Raw genomic sequence first — 17,808 nt, forward strand, 5'->3', positions numbered from 1 at the left:
GGTATGGGTCATTGGCTGCTATAACTTCTATATATTTGCTTGAAAGTGTTGTGGACTGACTCTGGAGCTAGGAAAAGTATCAACCAGGTGGAAAAACGACGTTACAATGAGTTCAGACGAGGAAGATTTTAATGATATCTATGATACCAAGGATGAGAGCAAAGTTGATGCTAAGGATGATGTGAAAGCGGAGGAGAAGGTTCCTGAGGCTGCCACAAGTGCGCTTGATCAGCTGGCGGCATTACAAGCCAGTTCTGCTAACCCTGACAGCAATAAAGACGATGCTGCTAAGATGCCATGGGAGACATTGCAAAATACTCTCAACCAATTACAGACTGTGACTAAAGAAGAGTCACCAGATAAGAGTAAAGAGGAAAAGAGTAGTAATGCTAGTGTAGATAGTGGCACCAATGTACAGAGCGGCAATACTGGCGATAGGACAGTCAAAGCTGACCTGTCAAAGGACAGTTGTAAAATGTTTATTGGTGGTTTGAACTGGGAAACAACAGAGGATGGTCTGCGCGATTATTTTAGTAAATATGGTAAAGTTGAAGAATTGAAGATTATGAAAGATCCAGCCACTGGTAGATCTCGTGGTTTTGGTTTCTTGACTTTTGAATCCGCATCTTCTGTGGATGAAGTTGTAAAGACCCAACATATTTTGGATGGTAAAGTTATCGATCCTAAAAGAGCCATTCCAAGAGAAGAACAAGATAAGACTGGTAAGATTTTTGTAGGTGGTATCGGTCCAGATGTGAGACCTAAAGAATTCGAAGAATTTTTCGCACAATGGGGTACTATCATTGATGCGCAGCTGATGTTGGATAAAGATACTGGTAGATCTAGAGGATTTGGATTCATTACATATGATACACCAGATGCTGTAGATAAGGTCTGTCAGAATAAATTCATCGACTTTAAAGGAAGAAAAATAGAAATCAAAAGGGCCGCTCCAAGACATCTTCAAAAAACTGGTGGTGCGCGCCAACCAGCACAACAAAGCTCTAATTCACAATATGGCATGGGCACAGGAAGTAATAGCAGTGGTCAATATCCAGGTTACGGCTTCCAGGATCCTATGATGTTTTCGAACCCAATGATGAGTGGTTACAACCCTATGTTTGCTAATAACAACCCTCAGATGCAAGAGTACTTCCAAAAAATGCAAGACTACTATAAACAGGTTCAACAACAAGGTGGTATGGATTACAACCAGATGTATCAACAACAGATGCAGCAAATGGCTATGATGATGCCTGGTTTCAACCCTTCCACTATGGGTCAGCAATCGCAAGGTAGCCCTGATGCCAACTCAACTAAGAGCCAAAGTAACGAAGCTTCGACACCAACACCAGATGATCAAGATAGAGGTAACAAAGATTCTTCAAGAAGATCCGGTGGTCCAGGTGGTTTCCGCGGTCGTCCAAATGATAGCAGAAGAGGTTATCATCCATACAATAGGTAGTATTTCGGTTTAGGGGATATATCACGTCTTTTCTATATATTTTCCGGAGGAACGATCATGCAGTCACTTTCTTTTATTTCATCTATTTGGATTTCGCTATTCCTACGGTGAGTGAATTCTAATTTATGAGTTCACTTATTTGACCTATTGAGAGCTAGTGCAAGAGTCTTATATGACTAGCAACTCCTTCTTAATATGTAGTTGATACAAAATCTTTACGATATTTTTCAGAAAATACACTTTGATTCATGAATGATATCAAATTTTTACAAAGTAGTGTCGAAATTTGATTCCACTATCATTTATTATTCCTATAGTATACAGTGTCTTACATTATTTGTTTTATATATCCTCATCTGTATAACTTTGTAATATTTTTAAAATAATTTACTGCTATTAAAGTTAAATTAAGCAGTGTATATACAGAGATATGTGCAAGTCAGCTTTACTTTTGTATTTTTCTAGCTATTAACTATAGTTTTAAGTTAGGAGAATTATAATGAACTTAAAAAGTGATTTAGGATATTTCTCCATGTGTAATACCCAGCTGAACAATGGCATAAATATTTAAGGCAGACAAGAATACCCAAACTACAAATGCAATTATGGAGACAACCCAATTATTTGCCATACTGACAGTCTTTCTGGTCTGGCCATTCTCCAGTTGCATGTCATCATTGTCAGAAGGATCCTCTTCCGCATCTTTCACAGTAATCTCAGTCTCCATAATCTTCTTATTACAGGTGAAGTAGATTAATGGCGCAACTAAGAAGGGTAAAACAATAGACAGTACAACTTGAGATGCGTTCAAGGCTTTGGAAAGAGCCTCCTTACCAATAGAAATAGAAATAGCTAAGCACGGAATCAAGGATATGGCTCTGGTGACTAGCCGTCTTTGCCATGGCTTTAATTTCCAATGGATATGTCCCTCACAAACGATTTGGCCGGCCATGGTACAGACGATACCAGCGGATTGACCACTCAGTAGCAAAGCTAGCATGAAAATAGTGCCTGCAATAGGAGCTAAGGTTTTCGATAATAGGTCATGGATGGTGTATAAATCAGCATCTGCTGCATCAGGATAACCATATAATGTTGAACCAGCAACAATTAGGATAGCACAATTAACAAATAGCGCTAGTGTAAATAGCGTCAGTCCTAGTTCTATCATAGAAAACTTCATACAGTATTTAATGGCTGATCTGGTTGGTCTATAGTTCTGGTATCTTTCATCAACAGCTGTTTCTTTGTTTTTCTCATCTTCATCATCCTTCAGCATAGAATAGTTACCATGATTGACATCATATTCCAACAGTCTTGGTTGAACCAATGCAGATCCCAAGAACAATGAATGAGGCATCACAGTAGCACCGAGAATAGAAATAGCTGTGTAGACACCATTATGTTCTAGCATTTGACGAGATGGCACGAAACCTCTGAACACCTTAGCAGCAGAAGTGCTTTTAGGGATATAAGCGAGCTCTACTGCAAAACAGATGCAAACACCAACGACTAACAATGCCACAAATAATTCAAACATACGTACAACTTTCATGGAAGAAGCGCCCGGTCTATAAGTAGCCATAATTGCTAGCACATCTACCAATGTAATGCAAACACCGGCTGGGAGAGGAACTTTGATAAGAATGTTCAATGCGATGGCAGTACCAATAACCTCAGCGACATCTGTAGCAATAATTGCACATTCAGCAAAGAAGTATACAGTCCAATTCGCCCATCTTGGCAAGTGTTTTCTACATGCCCTGCTCAAGTCCATACCAGTAACGGAACCCAATTTTATACACAAGCATTGCAAGAAGATAGCAATGAAGTTGGACAGTAGCACCACACATAACAATGAAAACTGGTTAGCTGCACCAGCTGATGTAGCAGTAGAGTAGTTACCAGGATCGATATATGCAACACTGACCAGCAGTCCTGGTCCGATGAATTTAATATATTTCTTGAAAGCAGCCTTTATGACATCCTTATTGCTCATAGGCTCCTCGCATGTTGACGGTGAGCTCTCAATAGTCTGTAAGTCAGTGACTTCGCTTATGGTCTTCACACCAACCTTATCGGTATCGTTAGCTTCTGTACAAGTGGACTTCCGGGCCCGGCTGGCACCAACACCATTTTCAGCTCCAGAAGTGCTCATAGTTAGAATTCGTTAGCTATGTTTGTGAGTAGCTATGGGAGGTAGTCGCTGTAATTGTCATGCAAGTAATATCAAGAAGCTTTATACTTTTATATGCGTAAGTGCCTTCTCGGGGTAGCATTCTCGCCCACTGAGATGAGCTTATTTGTCGTGGGTTCTGAGCCATTTTAGAGAGCCACGAAAGGTTACCACCTCACGACAACCATGGGAAACACGATAAGCAAGGGTAGGCTCAGGCTCGAACAACTAGCAAGAACTTATCTACGTACATTACTGTTGGGTCTCATGACAAGTTGGCTATCCATTGGTCCACTTTGAATGAATGCACCCATATCATCACCTATTTATTTGGCACCCGAGAAAGCCTCCGAGTTTGTTGGATAACATTGCAGTTCCTTGAAGTGCATATTGATGAGACACGACCTTCTTGTCCTTATTAGGTATAAGCCAGACTCAGACTTGTTACATATTATTTGTTCATAATAGCTATTTTTAAACAGTATGCGAGTTTATTTTTATTATATTTTAAAAAATAGTTTGGGGTTGTGTAATATAGGAACTAAAGAATTATAAGATAAAAAAACAAAGGATTTTTTATGATTGTTAATATAGTTGACAAGTCTCTTATTCTTCTTCTTCCAAAGTTTGAGCGGCGATACGGTCCAAATCTCTTTGACCGTTCTCAGAGATTCTTCTACCACCCTTTGGAGACAATTCGACGACACCGATCTTTTCCAAAGCTTGCAAGACTCTTCTGTTAATGGAACCAGAAGCGTCAGCGTGGTGAGATGGTCTAGCACCTCTGCTCTTGGCGTTACCGTACAACTTGTTCAACTTACCGACACCGACTTCCTTTCTCAAGTAGATGTGTCTAGCGACAGAGGCGGCACGCTTGTAGAACCAACCTTCAGAGTCCTGTGGTGGCATTTCGTTACCAGCAGAGGTCTTGACGATATCCACGTAACCTGGAACCTCTAGCTTACCTTGTCTTTGCAAGAAAGAAGCGTAAGCGTTGATGAAATCTTGAGCAGCAACGTCTCTGTATCAAATTCCAATTGCTTTCAATAAAAACCACAGTTTATGCCCAATCATCTACAATATGCACTAGTTCACCACTGTAAATATCGTTTCATTCATCCAAATATTCCACTGTTTCATCTAAACGTAGTCGTTATCAATCTCTGGCTCCACCGTTGCGTTTTCCCACTTAGACTATGCATAAATTCGATAAAATTGGGTGATTCGAGGGTAGTATCAAAAGTAATAAAATTGTTAGTAATTATGTTCAGTAATGTTTTGGGGTTGAATTCAGTGTCTTATTTGCAATTATTCGTGTGTCTAGGATCGTAAGCATTTGTTCAGGTTATAAAGTCTATCATAACTTTTTGCTAGTCCACTATTTTACCTGGTTACATCAATTTTCATGGAATTCTTTATACTCTCCACACTGGCTCTTCTGGTCATATTTGGTTCTAAAGATTCCTGACTCAGCAAGTCTATGCATCTTTCACACTGTTCGGGCGGTAAAATCACGGTACGTACCTAACGGAAACACCTGGCATCTTTATATCTAGTCTCTTGGGATCCTGTCAAATGATATCCAACTGGAAAAACGTACCTATACCCTTATATAACTACTATACCGCCGAAACTATTTCATTAATATCTTTGCAGATTGAACATGGCGAACTAATTGCAGAGCCATTGTGGCACTGGCAGCGATGCAATGGAGACCTTCGTCTTGCCCCTCCAGTGCCTCAGCAGGGAGGGCTGGTGCGCTACACTCAAAGGTCCCTTGTGGAGGACAAACTGGGAAGTGCCTCAGCTGAGCTGCGCTCGAGAGCTCCCTTCTGGCGATGCAGTGAGGGAGCCCACTGCCTGAGCAAACAGCCTCGAGGACCTCGTCAAGCTGAAAGGGTGGGCTGAACTAGCATGCCATTGCTAGAAGGATAGAAGGAAGTTTCTGCCTAGCTCTTGCACAGGGAGCTGGACGGTGGCTAGAATTTACGCAGACTGACCAGCGTTGTGTGAGAGGTCTACACGGAACAAGGTTTTCCAGATCATTTCCGTTTTTTTGCATCCCAGTCCTAACATGCACTAATGAAATTTCCTAAACAGGAAAGTGATGTGGATTGTATTACTTTCAAAGTACAGATTTACATGGTGTCTGGGTTTTAGTCTTAGTGAAGTCACAATTGTTTAGGAGCTTTGGGGGATGGCCGGCAGGTGGCCGGCTGGTGGTTCACTTTCAGCCAACATAGCTGAGTTACCAGCGAAGGCAAATAGAATATTCATGTTGTCTTACTCATCAGATATTACTATATTTTAGCTAGTGTACAGATTACATATGTGGATATGTTGGGGTTGTTCGTTACATATTGAATATGGAGGTTAATAAAAAAAAGGTTATAAGGCTTTTTTCTCTAATGCTTGTATACAAAAACAATTGAATGCTAAACTATATATAACGGTGTTATATACAGTCTTTTTAATAAGTCAATTTAATTTTGTTAGCTTAGACCTTGAAACCCTTAGATCTTCTTCTACCTCTGGCAGATTCGAACTTTCTACCCTTAGACATGATTCTTGGGGCCTTGTTCTTGTGTGGACCCATACCGAAGTGTCTGACGGCTTCTCTGGCGTTTCTTGGACCTCTCAAGATCAAAGTGTTTTGACCCTTTGGAGCTCTGACAGCCAATTGGTCCAAAGTGATACATTCACCACCAGCCTTGACGATTCTGGCTCTGGCACCAGCGGTGAATCTCAAAGCAGCAACAGTGGTCTTTGGCAAGTCAAACAATCTGGCGTCGTCGGTAACGGTACCAACGACAACGACAGTCTTGGAAGCAGCACCTTCTTGCTTTAGAGCTCTAGCAATTCTAGAGATAGAGACAGGTGGTCTGTTGATCTTGGACAAGAACAAAGACTTCAAGACAACCTTGTTGAATGGAGCATCAGTACGACCTGTAAGTAAAACTGGCTACCAATCAAAATAACGCTCAAATTAGATGCACCAGCACAAAATGGTTTAATAGAACAGCTAGAATAGAAGTCATTCGTTCAACGCTAAGCACTAGTGTCTCATATCGGAGAATTTTTGATCAATAAATTTTTAATGTTAGTAAACCTAAACTTTTGGATGAAGGGCCACAGTGGTAAAGGAATATTTCTTAGAAAGAACAAAAGCAATGAAGATAAGCACTTACGCTCAAATTCAGTGATGTAGAAAAACCTGAGTATACACTACAGCGAGAAACGAACCTCGTTTCTACAAGCTGCGCTCGATATCAGGAAACACAACTATCACTTGAAGTAACAAGTTGTATTTTTTGCAGTTTTCTCCCTTTTGTATATCTTTCTTTATAATATTTCCTTTTCCAATGTGATGCAATAAATCGCATCTGGAAAAGAAAGAGATTCTGCTCGCTAGATCACCAACACTCCCTTACAGCTAAAGTTAAAAAATTAGCTGTAGAAGGAATAAGTTGACATAAATCTTCAAAGATGAATTATCCAAGTTCGCGCAAATCATTCATGCATCAGCTTATAATGAAGCTGGCACACTAGTTTCTTCGCACTCGCAGAATTGGAGAAAGTTATTTGTTTTGGAAAAATGATTATTCAAATATCGGTTGAGATTATTTCAAAGTTTGTAATATAGCGGGACGGAACCCCCTTCAATCCATGATCAGGTGTGTAATTATAGAACATACGAGCTAGGAAAGTGTACAATCTGACCAACATCTTCAAGTAGACATTTTCAGACTTTGGAGCAGTTCTGTGACTGACTCTCTTGTGTTGCTTGGAAGTGTGATCAATACCCATTTTGTTATTCTTGTTGCTTACTTGTATAGGTTTAAAAAGAGTGAAACTAAAGAGGAAATTTGAGCAAGATGACCTGTAATAGCATTAACGAATTTGTCACTTCTTATATATCCTGAAACTTTTTCCAGATAATTTTTTTTCGCACAGACGGGCCATCTGCGTCGAAGAAAAGAAGTTTTTTTTCTGAAAATTATGGAAGAGTTCCATTAAATTTCCTAATGAAGAAATAGTGTTGTTACACCCTTGCATTACATAGTAAGGCTGAGAAGCAGTCACAAAGGTGGGATGGTCTACCTAATGTGTCTTAAAATTAATGAACACGATGGTTATACAGTTCATAGTATGCCTACATTTTATATCGTTATATATCAAATTTTATACTTTTGAAAGGCACATCATAGCGTTTAGAATGCGATGTTAAGTTGGCGAGCCTATGCGTATCATATCTAAAACTTCTTGATGCGGATACCTACACATAAATATCTTGACACAGCGTAGCAGAAAGCGCCAGCAGCCATTAGTAGGGCCACGTATATGATGAAATGGTTGTAATGCGTCACAGATCTGTCGCCAATAATAGCACCACCAATTGGCAGCATAGGGATGTTAAATAGTGCCTCTACAAAGTATGCAGTGGCGTACCTCTTTCCGAAATCGGCTGTCTTTGATATCTGGCCAATGCATACCGGAGTTAACGACAGGATGGAACCAGTGAAGAAACCGTATGTGCATGCGAAGGCCCATAAGGCTCCAGTTGATCCACCAAAAGGCAGCCATATTACCAGACATAAAAGTGCACTCATGGAAATAGTGATAATCATAACATTGAATCTCCCTAAAAACTTGTCAGCAATGTATCCTGGTACATATCTACCCAGTATACCTGATGCGTTGTATGCAGTAAGCATTAAATACGCAACATTCTCCGAGTTTCCTCTTGCGATTGCGTAGGATGATAAATATGTAGCCGCTGTAGTTAATGAACTCTCAGCAAATGAGGCACCTAGAGTAGTGAACACGAATTTCATTTCTGTAAAATAACTTAGCTTGAATGAGGATGAAAGGTACCATTTGATCAATTCTGTCTTAGACTTGAATGGTTCCACCATTGGTTTCGATTTTTCCCTTGTCAACGCAATCGAGCAAACTAAACAAGATAGACAAATGAAACCTAAGACTCTGATAGCCCATTTAAATCCAATCTCGACATAAAGTTTACGCAGCATGATTGGGAATATGATACCGCCAACGGAGCCACCGGTCGTAGCGATGCTGGTCGCTGTTGCTCTCCTTCTTAAGAACCAACTTGCAACTGCGCTAACCAAAGGTGTCATAAGAATACCAGTACCCGTTCCAGAAAGTACGGAGAAAGATAAAATAAACTGATAAATATCCTTACAGTCAGCAAGTCCAAAAATCCCACCCACATAGAAAAGGGTCCCCAAGATCATGAGATGGGTACTGCCGTTTCTGTCAAAATAGCCACCCGCAAATATGCAGCTAACAAAACTAATCGTCAAGTATATCGAAAAGATCCATGAGACAGTCGATGATGAGACATTCATCAATTGATGTGTCGAAATATATGACTCGATGGCACCAAGAGAATTGATAACACCAAAGACAGGGATCAAACCCATAAAAGAACCGAATACAACGGACCATGCTCTTAATCCACCATCAGGAAATTCACGATCATTATCCAAAATGAGGGAATCGTCAGTATCCACCTCAATAAGACTCTTTTGACTCTCGTGAGTTTGTTCAGTTATCTCAGCTCCCGGCTTCTTATTTAAATCGAAAAACTCTGCATTACTAACATGGGCTTCTTTCTGAAAACCAGTGGATGCCAATCCCAGATCTTCATTGGTATCTTCTTCTGCCTGCCGTAGATTCTTCAATACAATATCCGGCTCCATTTCCATCCCGATGGCTGTACCATTCGCAACAACAGTTTCGTTAGATGACCCCTCAGCAACATTTCCACTCTTCTTGTTGCTGAGGAAATTCCTCTTCAAAACCACAGTAGCTAGATCAATCATTCTCTGCCCTAGCCCTTGACGGCCCTGGAACTTTTGAGCTACTCCAACTGCTACTTGACCCTCATCGCTATTTATACTATTTTTTTTCTGAGTTGTGAGTCATGAGCTCATCGCACTCGGAGTTTGTAGTCCGAAGCCATTGTATTCTACTTTAGTTTGTAGTCCCAAGTTATAGAAGTTATAGCTTCACATATATAATATTCTGGATTCGTTACATTGTTCATTGTGTTATTGCTGACGCCGCAATTTGTAGATGCGGAGTGTTGGAATAACTTGCGGTGCATTCTATATTACTCGGACCATAGAAACAAATCTAGGCGAAATCTTGGACCACCATGATTTGTAACACTCACTTTCTTTCATAAACTACATTATGTATCTATGGATATAGTTGTTATAGTTCACACTTTCTATAGTTCACACTTTCCTTAGTTCACTTTGCATTCCTTATTATATTCAGCTCTTGCTGAGCATACTAGGTTTCAGAAGTGGCTAAAGCAGTGTTGAAACTAGTCACATTATATACCTATAGGGTAAATATACCGGTTTAGTTGTTATAATCTCGATCTCAGACTCTCTATGACTTTTTTTGCTCTTAATTGAAATTCTCCATGATTAAAGTTGTTTTAACAGAACTGAAAAAATATTTGAAATTATAAGTAGTATTTAGACCTTAAAGTCTGGCTACTTGGCCAAGGAAAAGAGAACACTGAAGGTGGTGACTCGGTAATTATGACGGATGAGAGCGATAACTACAATGACTTTATGATGTCCGATGAGGACATGGACTCAATTGAGATGGAGGATGAGGAGAATGATGTTGAAGGCGATGAGGGCCAACGAGGTGGCCAGGAATGGGTCCAAAACTATGAGCAGGGCTTGAGTTTATGGAATGATGAGAACTATGTGGCTGCAAGACAAGTGTTTTTGAAGACCTTGAGTATGCTAGTAAGTGAGGAAGAGTTGATCGAGATGAGATGTAAAATACATAGGCAAGTTCTAGAATGTTGGTGTAAAATATTGATGTATGGAGAGCCTGATAATGAACAATCTACTGAGATTATTGCTGATTTTAGGAACTTTGTAGAATTAGTGAATGAGTTGCACGGGAAGGCGAATTGCTCCCTTGATCTTAGCTCTATGTTCCATCATGTAACTATGGATTTCATGCCCAATATCTACGATAGGACGTTTATCCCCGGTATAACAGATGATGAGGAGTCCAGTAAGTGGGCTAAGATGACATTCAAGACTACTATATTGCAAATATTACAAGGCAGTTGGGTTTGTCATACATTTCCAGAAGTAGGTTTACTATTACAACAAGAGCTACATGTGTTGCAGGCCTGGATCAAGACATTCGATAAAGAGCGGGATTTATATGCCATTTCAGAATCGTTAAGGAAAGATATCAACACTTTGAATGAATTACAACTGATATTACAGTGTTATATTGCTCGCTATATTGAAGATCAGCATTTGTTATGCAATGAAGGGGAGGTATTCAGAATGTGTTTAAACCAACTGGATCAAAAATGTAATGAATCTTTAGCTGTCGCACAAAGGTCTGATATTAATTTAATTTTGCATTTCAGCAAGGCTTTGTTTCTGATACTATTTGAGCTAGATCAAGATGATCTAGGAGACGGGAATAAAGTCACTGGAAGTACTTGTGTGCGAAGGTTTGTGACAATACACAAGTTCTATCAAAATATTGAATGTTGTAAAGAGGAGTTTTGGGAATGCCTCAAGAACCTGGAGGAGCTAGGTACTAATAAGTTTCGGTTCGAGAGGTTCATGCAAATTATTGTGGGTGGCTTTGTGTTATGCGCCATGATTATGCATCGAGGATCCCAGACACGACTGGCTGGAACGTCGGGCAATGCAGATATTAACCCGTTCGACTATGAGCAACTGCGTATTGCCCCAGATCATATATTTGTTGACAAACTACGAAGAATATATGATGTGTTCGTCGGCTTACAAATCCAAGAAATGCACAGTTGCTTAATAGAACTCGAGTGTATACGGGCTCCATTGTCCCGTTTGTTTGACCAAGTATGTTACTTAATACAAAAGCGGAAATTGTTCAGTGAAATTGCTCCAATATATAGCTGCATATCCATACAAGATTTACGCCAAAAGTTACAAATCGATCCCTCAGTACCACCCACTCGGGATGAAATTCTTGTCCATTTGATGAGGTACTGCATGCAGGACAGAGGCATTAATTTTAAACTAGACTTAGTGGCCGACACAGTGACCTTTTATTCGGAGCAACACAGCGAACCACTTCACGATGCTGTGTTTTCAGAGACCAGGATGGGCCATAAGTCCCATAAGTCATCAATCTCTAAGGATAGAGCCATTGTCGAAGACATCAAGGCTGCGCATGAAATGCCAGAGGTAGAGTACGCCCACGACATAGGAATCCTGGAGTCCCAAGTGGATTCGCAGTCGCATTCTAAGTCGAACACGAAATCTATGTCAAGGCATGTGTCTGGGCATGATCCTGATTCTTTTGGCCAAGACACGATAAGTTTCTTCGACACATTGCGACTCGCAAGAGAGACTTATCAAGGAAGCAACATCGACAACTCGGTCTACACCATCGCAAAGCTAACCAACGAAGCACTACAGGAAATAAGCAACGATGTAAGATAGAGATAAAAAAATCCGGGGATAGATGAGGGGTGTGGTTTGTAACAAGCATAGAATGCTTCTCTGATTTACTTTGTGTGGTTTCGTAATACTGGAAATTTGCGCATCGCAATGAGGGTGAAAGGCCTCCTATAATCAAACAATAGACAGGCGATTCTCCTTTGTGAAGCTCCTATTTTGTTGTGTGTGTGTGTGTGTGTGTGTGTTTGCCCTTCATTTATCTCACAGAATTCTTTGCCTACACAATTTCACAATCACAAAAAAAAACCGGCTTTGTCAGTTATGCGTTTTTAACCCTCACAGTTCTGTTCCCTCACAGTTTCCTCCTCCCTCTTGCTTTGCACAGTAGTAAACATTGATCAAGTTTAGTTCTTTCATTCTGGACAGCTTGATTGGTAGAAATTATACAATCGTGTTAAAAATCAAATCAAAAAAAAAGGCATCTTGTGCGGCGTGTACTGTGGAATTTGCGGTGATAAATATTATAAATCAAAATTTTTGGCTTTGAAAAAAAAATTCTGATTAGCTTTTGCCCAAACAGCGATGAGGTGGGAGGATCAGAGAGAGGGGTTCTCTCCTGCTGTGCTTTGGATTGTGGAAGAGATCGGTGCTTTGCTTGTTCCTGTGTTTCTGCTGTTTTCTGTGTCGATTTCTGTATCTTATTTGAAGGTGGGTATTATGATAAGTTTCATTGCGAGTTGTTGTAGCTCTGCCTGATTACCAGTGGGACAAAGAAAGGATATCATCTGGGAAGGATTACACAATAATTAGACAGAGCTGTGATATTGTAGAGGGAAATAAGGAAGAAAACTGATTTGCGTTCTAGTCTCTTGCTGATCATTACTTTACAGCAGAGAGAGGGTAAAAAAGCACGAGAGCAGGAAACAGAGGGTAGGGACAAGGAATTTCAAAGGACAACGAAGGGAGAGAGGAATATAAGGAAAAAAAAAATTCATTGTGAATTTGTTGTGTTTTCTCTAAGTACTAGGGTATATTGTGAATGAAAGAAAACTTTTTGGTGGTAAATTTTTTTTTGTGATTAGGAAATTTAGAAGAGGGAAGTTTTCTATACATATCAAGGAGGACAGGAAAGAAAACCCCGTTGACATCTTTCTTATACACGGATCAATATCCCTAACTGATTAGTCTAAGGAAGAGGATTACACAGAATTTTTTTTTTATAAAAAGGAATTAAAAAAAAAATATCTATTGTTCAAGCCAGAAGGAAGTGAATATATCTTTGCAAATCCTTTAATATCGGGTTGATATTTATTTGAACTCAATTTCAGGTAATAAAATAGTCTTTTTGTGATTTGACATAAAAGTATCAGTGGTTGACCCATATTTTTATCGTGAGTGTATTGGCCCACTCATAAGATTACAGATAGCTGGGAAAGGGGAAAGGAGTACTAAGCTAAAAAAATACTCTTGGATCACTTATATTTGTTTTGAATAAAGTTGATTCCATTTCTCCAATATTCGTGTTTTGCTCCCCCATCATTTTTGTTTTTGAGCCCACTAATTTTGGGTGTTGGACAGATCATCGATTATTGAAATAGAGAACCATCATAATACAAAAGTAAAACATTTAGAGAGAAGTTTTATTTTTTTGATATTATAGCACTGCTTTGATAACTTCATTCATTTATTTTTGCGATTTTTGACACTAAAAATCTGCATATGAATAGAGAAGGAATTAGTGGACCTGGTGGTGCAATTATAACGCACGACAGTGTGAGTACTGGGAGTAGTTCCAATTCGAAGAATAACGGTGGCAACAATAACAATAGCAATATACCTAATGGAAACTCCAGTATGGGTGACGATATAATGGTACTAAGTAGGATAAATGACATAGAGCGAAGAATGATGATGTTTGAGAACATGTTTCACGCGTTGAGCGGGCGATTGGATCATCATTTCAAGAAGTATGACGTTCTAGTGTCCTCGCAACAACAACAAATAAGTGAACTGAATGCAGTGATAACAACACTACTGAATGATCAGTATAGACATGCTGAGTTTGTCAGAGATAAGCTATCACACTCTCTACATGGCATATCTTCAACATCTATTTCATTGAATGGTATTTCGAATCAGAACAATGATAATAGATCCAATGGATTTGCAAATAATAATTCAAGTGGTGTGGCCTCGGGTAGCTCCAATGGAGTTAATAGCCAAGGAAATACCAATAATAATAGCAATAGAAGTAGCTCTACTAGTCATCTCAACAACCCCAACATGTTAGGAAACAACAGTAGTGGCACAGGCAATAATCACAATAATAATTCAGTTGGAGCTAGTAACTCTAACCAGAGTGTCACTCACACAATACTAGACGATATTCTTAATGAGCACGACTTGCAAGACAAGAAATATTCCGGAAATCGTAATCCTGGTGATATGAATTCTAGGAATGATGTCAATGACAAGTCACAACAAAGTCCTAGGGACCCTATGTCTTTGAAAAAGACGAAATTTATTCACCATAGGCAATACAATGATGTTACAGATGGCGACTCGGTGATACCGTATACAAACCCATATGTCGATCAAAGTGGACATCAACAGAATAATCTAACCTCTAATATTCTTTTCAATGATAGTACATCAGGTCAAAATGCCGGCAACCAAGGTACTCAACAGGCCACTCAGAATAGAGAGGAAGGTATGCCATCATCCCCTGGCCGTAAATCATACTCTTCAAAAAGAGGACCTAAGAAAAAGAAAGTGATGTATCACAAGCCATTTCAATTTATAAAATCTCCTCATTCGGTTATGGAGATTTGGAAGGAGTATACTGAAGGTATTGATGGGCAACCTTCCATTAGGGAAATGGAATCATTATACTCAACAGGTTGGAGACGCGATGCAGCTGTAAACAAAAGATACTCTAGGAGAAAGGTTTTGTGGAAAGCAATCGAAACTGGTCTTTCCAGAGGCTATACATTGGATTACATTATTGACTTGTTGGAAAATTATAGAATTATTGATCCAGAAAAGAATACAAAGCAACCTATTGGTTGGCTTTGTCAAGTTAACAACATTCCAGACCTCTTAAAATAAACTGTTGCATGTTTACCATGCATTTTACAATACAACCACTCCAGTAAGGGAGTAATGACTTTTCCATGTTTCATGGAAATCCATCAATAACAAGAATCGGAACAAAAACACCTTGTAACACTAAAAGAGAAGTTGGAAGTTGGATCAATGCTCTGGGGAGAATAATGATTGTCTTCTGTTTTTCCTCGTTTTTGAGTTATAATTGTTTGTTTCATTTTTTTTCCGTTTTTTCCAATTGTTTTATAGGAGGTTGGTATATTGGTTGCTGTTTCTACATTTTCACCAAAATTCTGTTTTTAGCTCTTTGTGTTATATTAATAAGTGATCGACTTCAGATGCATCGGGTTACCTGTATGTCGAAAACAAAAAAGAACAGAACTTTCAAACTATTACCTTCTTTTCACCAACATTTCCTATGTTTTGTAATCATAATTTCGCTACAACTCTAACCAAAGCATCCCTTCCCAGGATGATTAAATGTTATTTCATATTCATGAGTGTAGCAAACTGTTTTAATATAATTTTTCCTGTTTCGACTTTACTGAAGATGAATACATGACCTACAATTCCAGCATTTCAATCTCCGGATCTTCAATATCTCCAGCAACTGAAAACTATAAAGACATGGACCATTTATTCTCATAAAAAAAAAAAAGAAAAAAGTCACTATGTATATTCCTATTCTAGTTATAAACCTCTATCTACTTTATATCCTGAACATTGTTCATCTTCTATATGTACAAAACTATCAATATCATGTTTATTTCTATATTACTCACTCTAAATCATCGCTCTTGGCTGAAATTCTTGCAGAAACTGAAAAAATTCACTAGTTTTGCATAGAAGAGGTCATCGAGTTATAAAAGATTCGATAATTAGAGAAGTTCTTCGGAAATTAGGCATCTATAATTCATTGTTCTTTGATGGTTAGGTCATCCTAGATACTAATTACAGTCTTTTGTTAGCACCATAAAAGTGAATATGTCAGCTGCTGTAGATGATGTGAAGACAGTTGAGGACGTTGCTGATGTCATTGCTGTGGAAAGTAGTGATAGTCAAGGGTTTGACGATTATGATGGTCATAACGATAGTCCAAAGGAGATGCCTATTATAGATAATAATCAGATAGATGAGAATGATGATTTCATAGCATTTTCAGAGAGCTCGGGTGGAGAGGATGGCGATGAAGCTGAGGAGGAGCAACCGCAAGCCGAGGAAGAAGAGTATACTGATTATCCATGGACTATTGATAGGGATTATTCTAAGGAAAAAGAACTAGCTGATTGGTTGAATTATGAAATACTGGATTTTGTTGCCTATATATCTCCTAGTAAAGAAGAGATAGAAACAAGAAATAGAACAATAGGTTCAATCAGAAGTGCTGTTAAAGAACTTTGGCCTGATGCTGACCTGCACGTATTTGGTTCGTATGCGACTGATCTTTATTTACCAGGATCTGATATTGATTGTGTAGTCAATAGTAAGCAAGGTGATAAGCAGAGCAGAAACAACTTGTATAAGTTGGCCAACTTCTTAAAGAAAAAAGAAATTGCGACAGAGATTGAAGTTGTTGCGAAAGCTAGAGTTCCTATTATCAAATTTGTGGAGGTTGAGTCCCGGACACACATGGATATATCATTTGAAAGATTGAATGGTCTTGAGGCTGCAAAGCTTATAAGAGATTGGCTGGCTAGTACACCAGGCTTGCGTGAGCTTGTTTTAGTCGTAAAACAATTTTTGCATTCGAGAAGATTAAATAACGTACATTCTGGTGGTCTAGGAGGTTTCAGTATAATATGTCTAGTCTATTCATTTTTAAGAATGCATCCTAGAATAATCACTGCTGAGATCGATCCATTAGAGAATCTAGGTGTGTTGTTAATTGAATTTTTTGAACTTTACGGTAAGAATTTTGGGTACGATGATGTTGCTATTGGTGTGCAAGATGGCTCTCCTATTTATATGGCGAAGAGGTCATGGAAATCACTTGAACAGAACAGAGGATCATTCAATTTAGCAATACAAGATCCCGGTGATGTTACGAATAACATAAGTAGAGGATCCTTTAATCTAAGAGATATAAAAAAGGCATTTGCTGGTGCTTTTGATCTTCTCACTAATAAATGTTTCGAGTTGAATTCTATATCAATTAAGGAAAGATACGGAAAGACGATATTAGGAAATATAATAAAGTACCATGGTAAGCGTAGAGACTTCAGAGATGAAAGAGGTTTGGTTCAGAATAAAGCCATTGCTGAGAATGAGAGCTACCATAAGAAACGTAGTATTATTATGCATGGAGAGCTATCTGCCGTCAATGGCAAAAGAAGTGCAGACGATGAGAGTAACGAACATCATGACGATACACAAAATAAGAAACAAAAGGTTAATGATTACGATGATGCTGAAGAAGAAGACGATTACGACCCTTTGGCATAGAATTGAAAGTCTCACATAATTTCAAAATTATACCTTGATATTAGTAAAAAAATTTGTATTATTTATCATTTAAGTAACGAGTTATTGCATGAACCTCAAGAAGTCATATTACGGTACTATTGCTTAACTTAGGCAACAAGGTGGTACAA

The 17,808-nt window shown here is 38.9% G+C and overlaps 8 protein-coding genes across 8 annotated transcripts; 4 read left to right on the forward strand and 4 right to left on the reverse strand.

The window, feature by feature from the left end:
• Window positions 1-106: 106 nt before the first annotated feature.
• Window positions 107-1,465, forward strand: HRP1 (Hrp1p; the record flags this gene model as incomplete). Its single annotated transcript, XM_445774.1, has 1 exon — window positions 107-1,465. One exon carries the CDS (start codon window positions 107-109, stop codon window positions 1,463-1,465), a length of 1,359 nt encoding a protein of 452 aa, XP_445774.1.
• A 517-nt stretch (window positions 1,466-1,982) lies between these two features.
• SMF1 (divalent metal ion transporter SMF1) lies at window positions 1,983-3,623 on the reverse strand (the record flags this gene model as incomplete). Its single annotated transcript, XM_445775.1, has 1 exon — window positions 1,983-3,623. One exon carries the CDS (start codon window positions 3,621-3,623, stop codon window positions 1,983-1,985), a length of 1,641 nt encoding a protein of 546 aa, XP_445775.1.
• A 624-nt stretch (window positions 3,624-4,247) lies between these two features.
• On the reverse strand, window positions 4,248-5,185 carry RPS19A (40S ribosomal protein eS19; the record flags this gene model as incomplete). Its single annotated transcript, XM_445776.1, has 2 exons — window positions 4,248-4,662; window positions 5,166-5,185. 2 exons carry the CDS (start codon window positions 5,183-5,185, stop codon window positions 4,248-4,250), a joined length of 435 nt encoding a protein of 144 aa, XP_445776.1.
• A 953-nt stretch (window positions 5,186-6,138) lies between these two features.
• On the reverse strand, window positions 6,139-7,448 carry RPL18A (60S ribosomal protein eL18; the record flags this gene model as incomplete). Its single annotated transcript, XM_445777.2, has 2 exons — window positions 6,139-6,587; window positions 7,337-7,448. The coding sequence occupies 2 exons, from the start codon at window positions 7,446-7,448 to the stop codon at window positions 6,139-6,141; spliced, it is 561 nt and encodes a 186-aa protein (XP_445777.2).
• A 446-nt stretch (window positions 7,449-7,894) lies between these two features.
• MCH4 (Mch4p) lies at window positions 7,895-9,490 on the reverse strand (the record flags this gene model as incomplete). Its single annotated transcript, XM_445778.1, has 1 exon — window positions 7,895-9,490. One exon carries the CDS (start codon window positions 9,488-9,490, stop codon window positions 7,895-7,897), a length of 1,596 nt encoding a protein of 531 aa, XP_445778.1.
• A 732-nt stretch (window positions 9,491-10,222) lies between these two features.
• RRI2 (Rri2p) lies at window positions 10,223-12,154 on the forward strand (the record flags this gene model as incomplete). The annotated part of the gene is made up of 1 exon (XM_445779.1): window positions 10,223-12,154. One exon carries the CDS (start codon window positions 10,223-10,225, stop codon window positions 12,152-12,154), a length of 1,932 nt encoding a protein of 643 aa, XP_445779.1.
• Window positions 12,155-13,831: 1,677 nt separating this feature from the next.
• MSN1 (Msn1p) lies at window positions 13,832-15,220 on the forward strand (the record flags this gene model as incomplete). Its single annotated transcript, XM_445780.1, has 1 exon — window positions 13,832-15,220. The coding sequence occupies one exon, from the start codon at window positions 13,832-13,834 to the stop codon at window positions 15,218-15,220; it is 1,389 nt and encodes a 462-aa protein (XP_445780.1).
• A 981-nt stretch (window positions 15,221-16,201) lies between these two features.
• GVI51_E01881 (uncharacterized protein) lies at window positions 16,202-17,659 on the forward strand (the record flags this gene model as incomplete). Its single annotated transcript, XM_445781.1, has 1 exon — window positions 16,202-17,659. The coding sequence occupies one exon, from the start codon at window positions 16,202-16,204 to the stop codon at window positions 17,657-17,659; it is 1,458 nt and encodes a 485-aa protein (XP_445781.1).
• Between the last annotated feature and the right edge of the window lie 149 nt (window positions 17,660-17,808).

Source organism: Nakaseomyces glabratus, chromosome E, assembly GCF_010111755.1.
Source record: "Nakaseomyces glabratus chromosome E, complete sequence".
NCBI classification, from domain to species: Eukaryota; Fungi; Ascomycota; class Saccharomycetes; order Saccharomycetales; family Saccharomycetaceae; genus Nakaseomyces; species Nakaseomyces glabratus.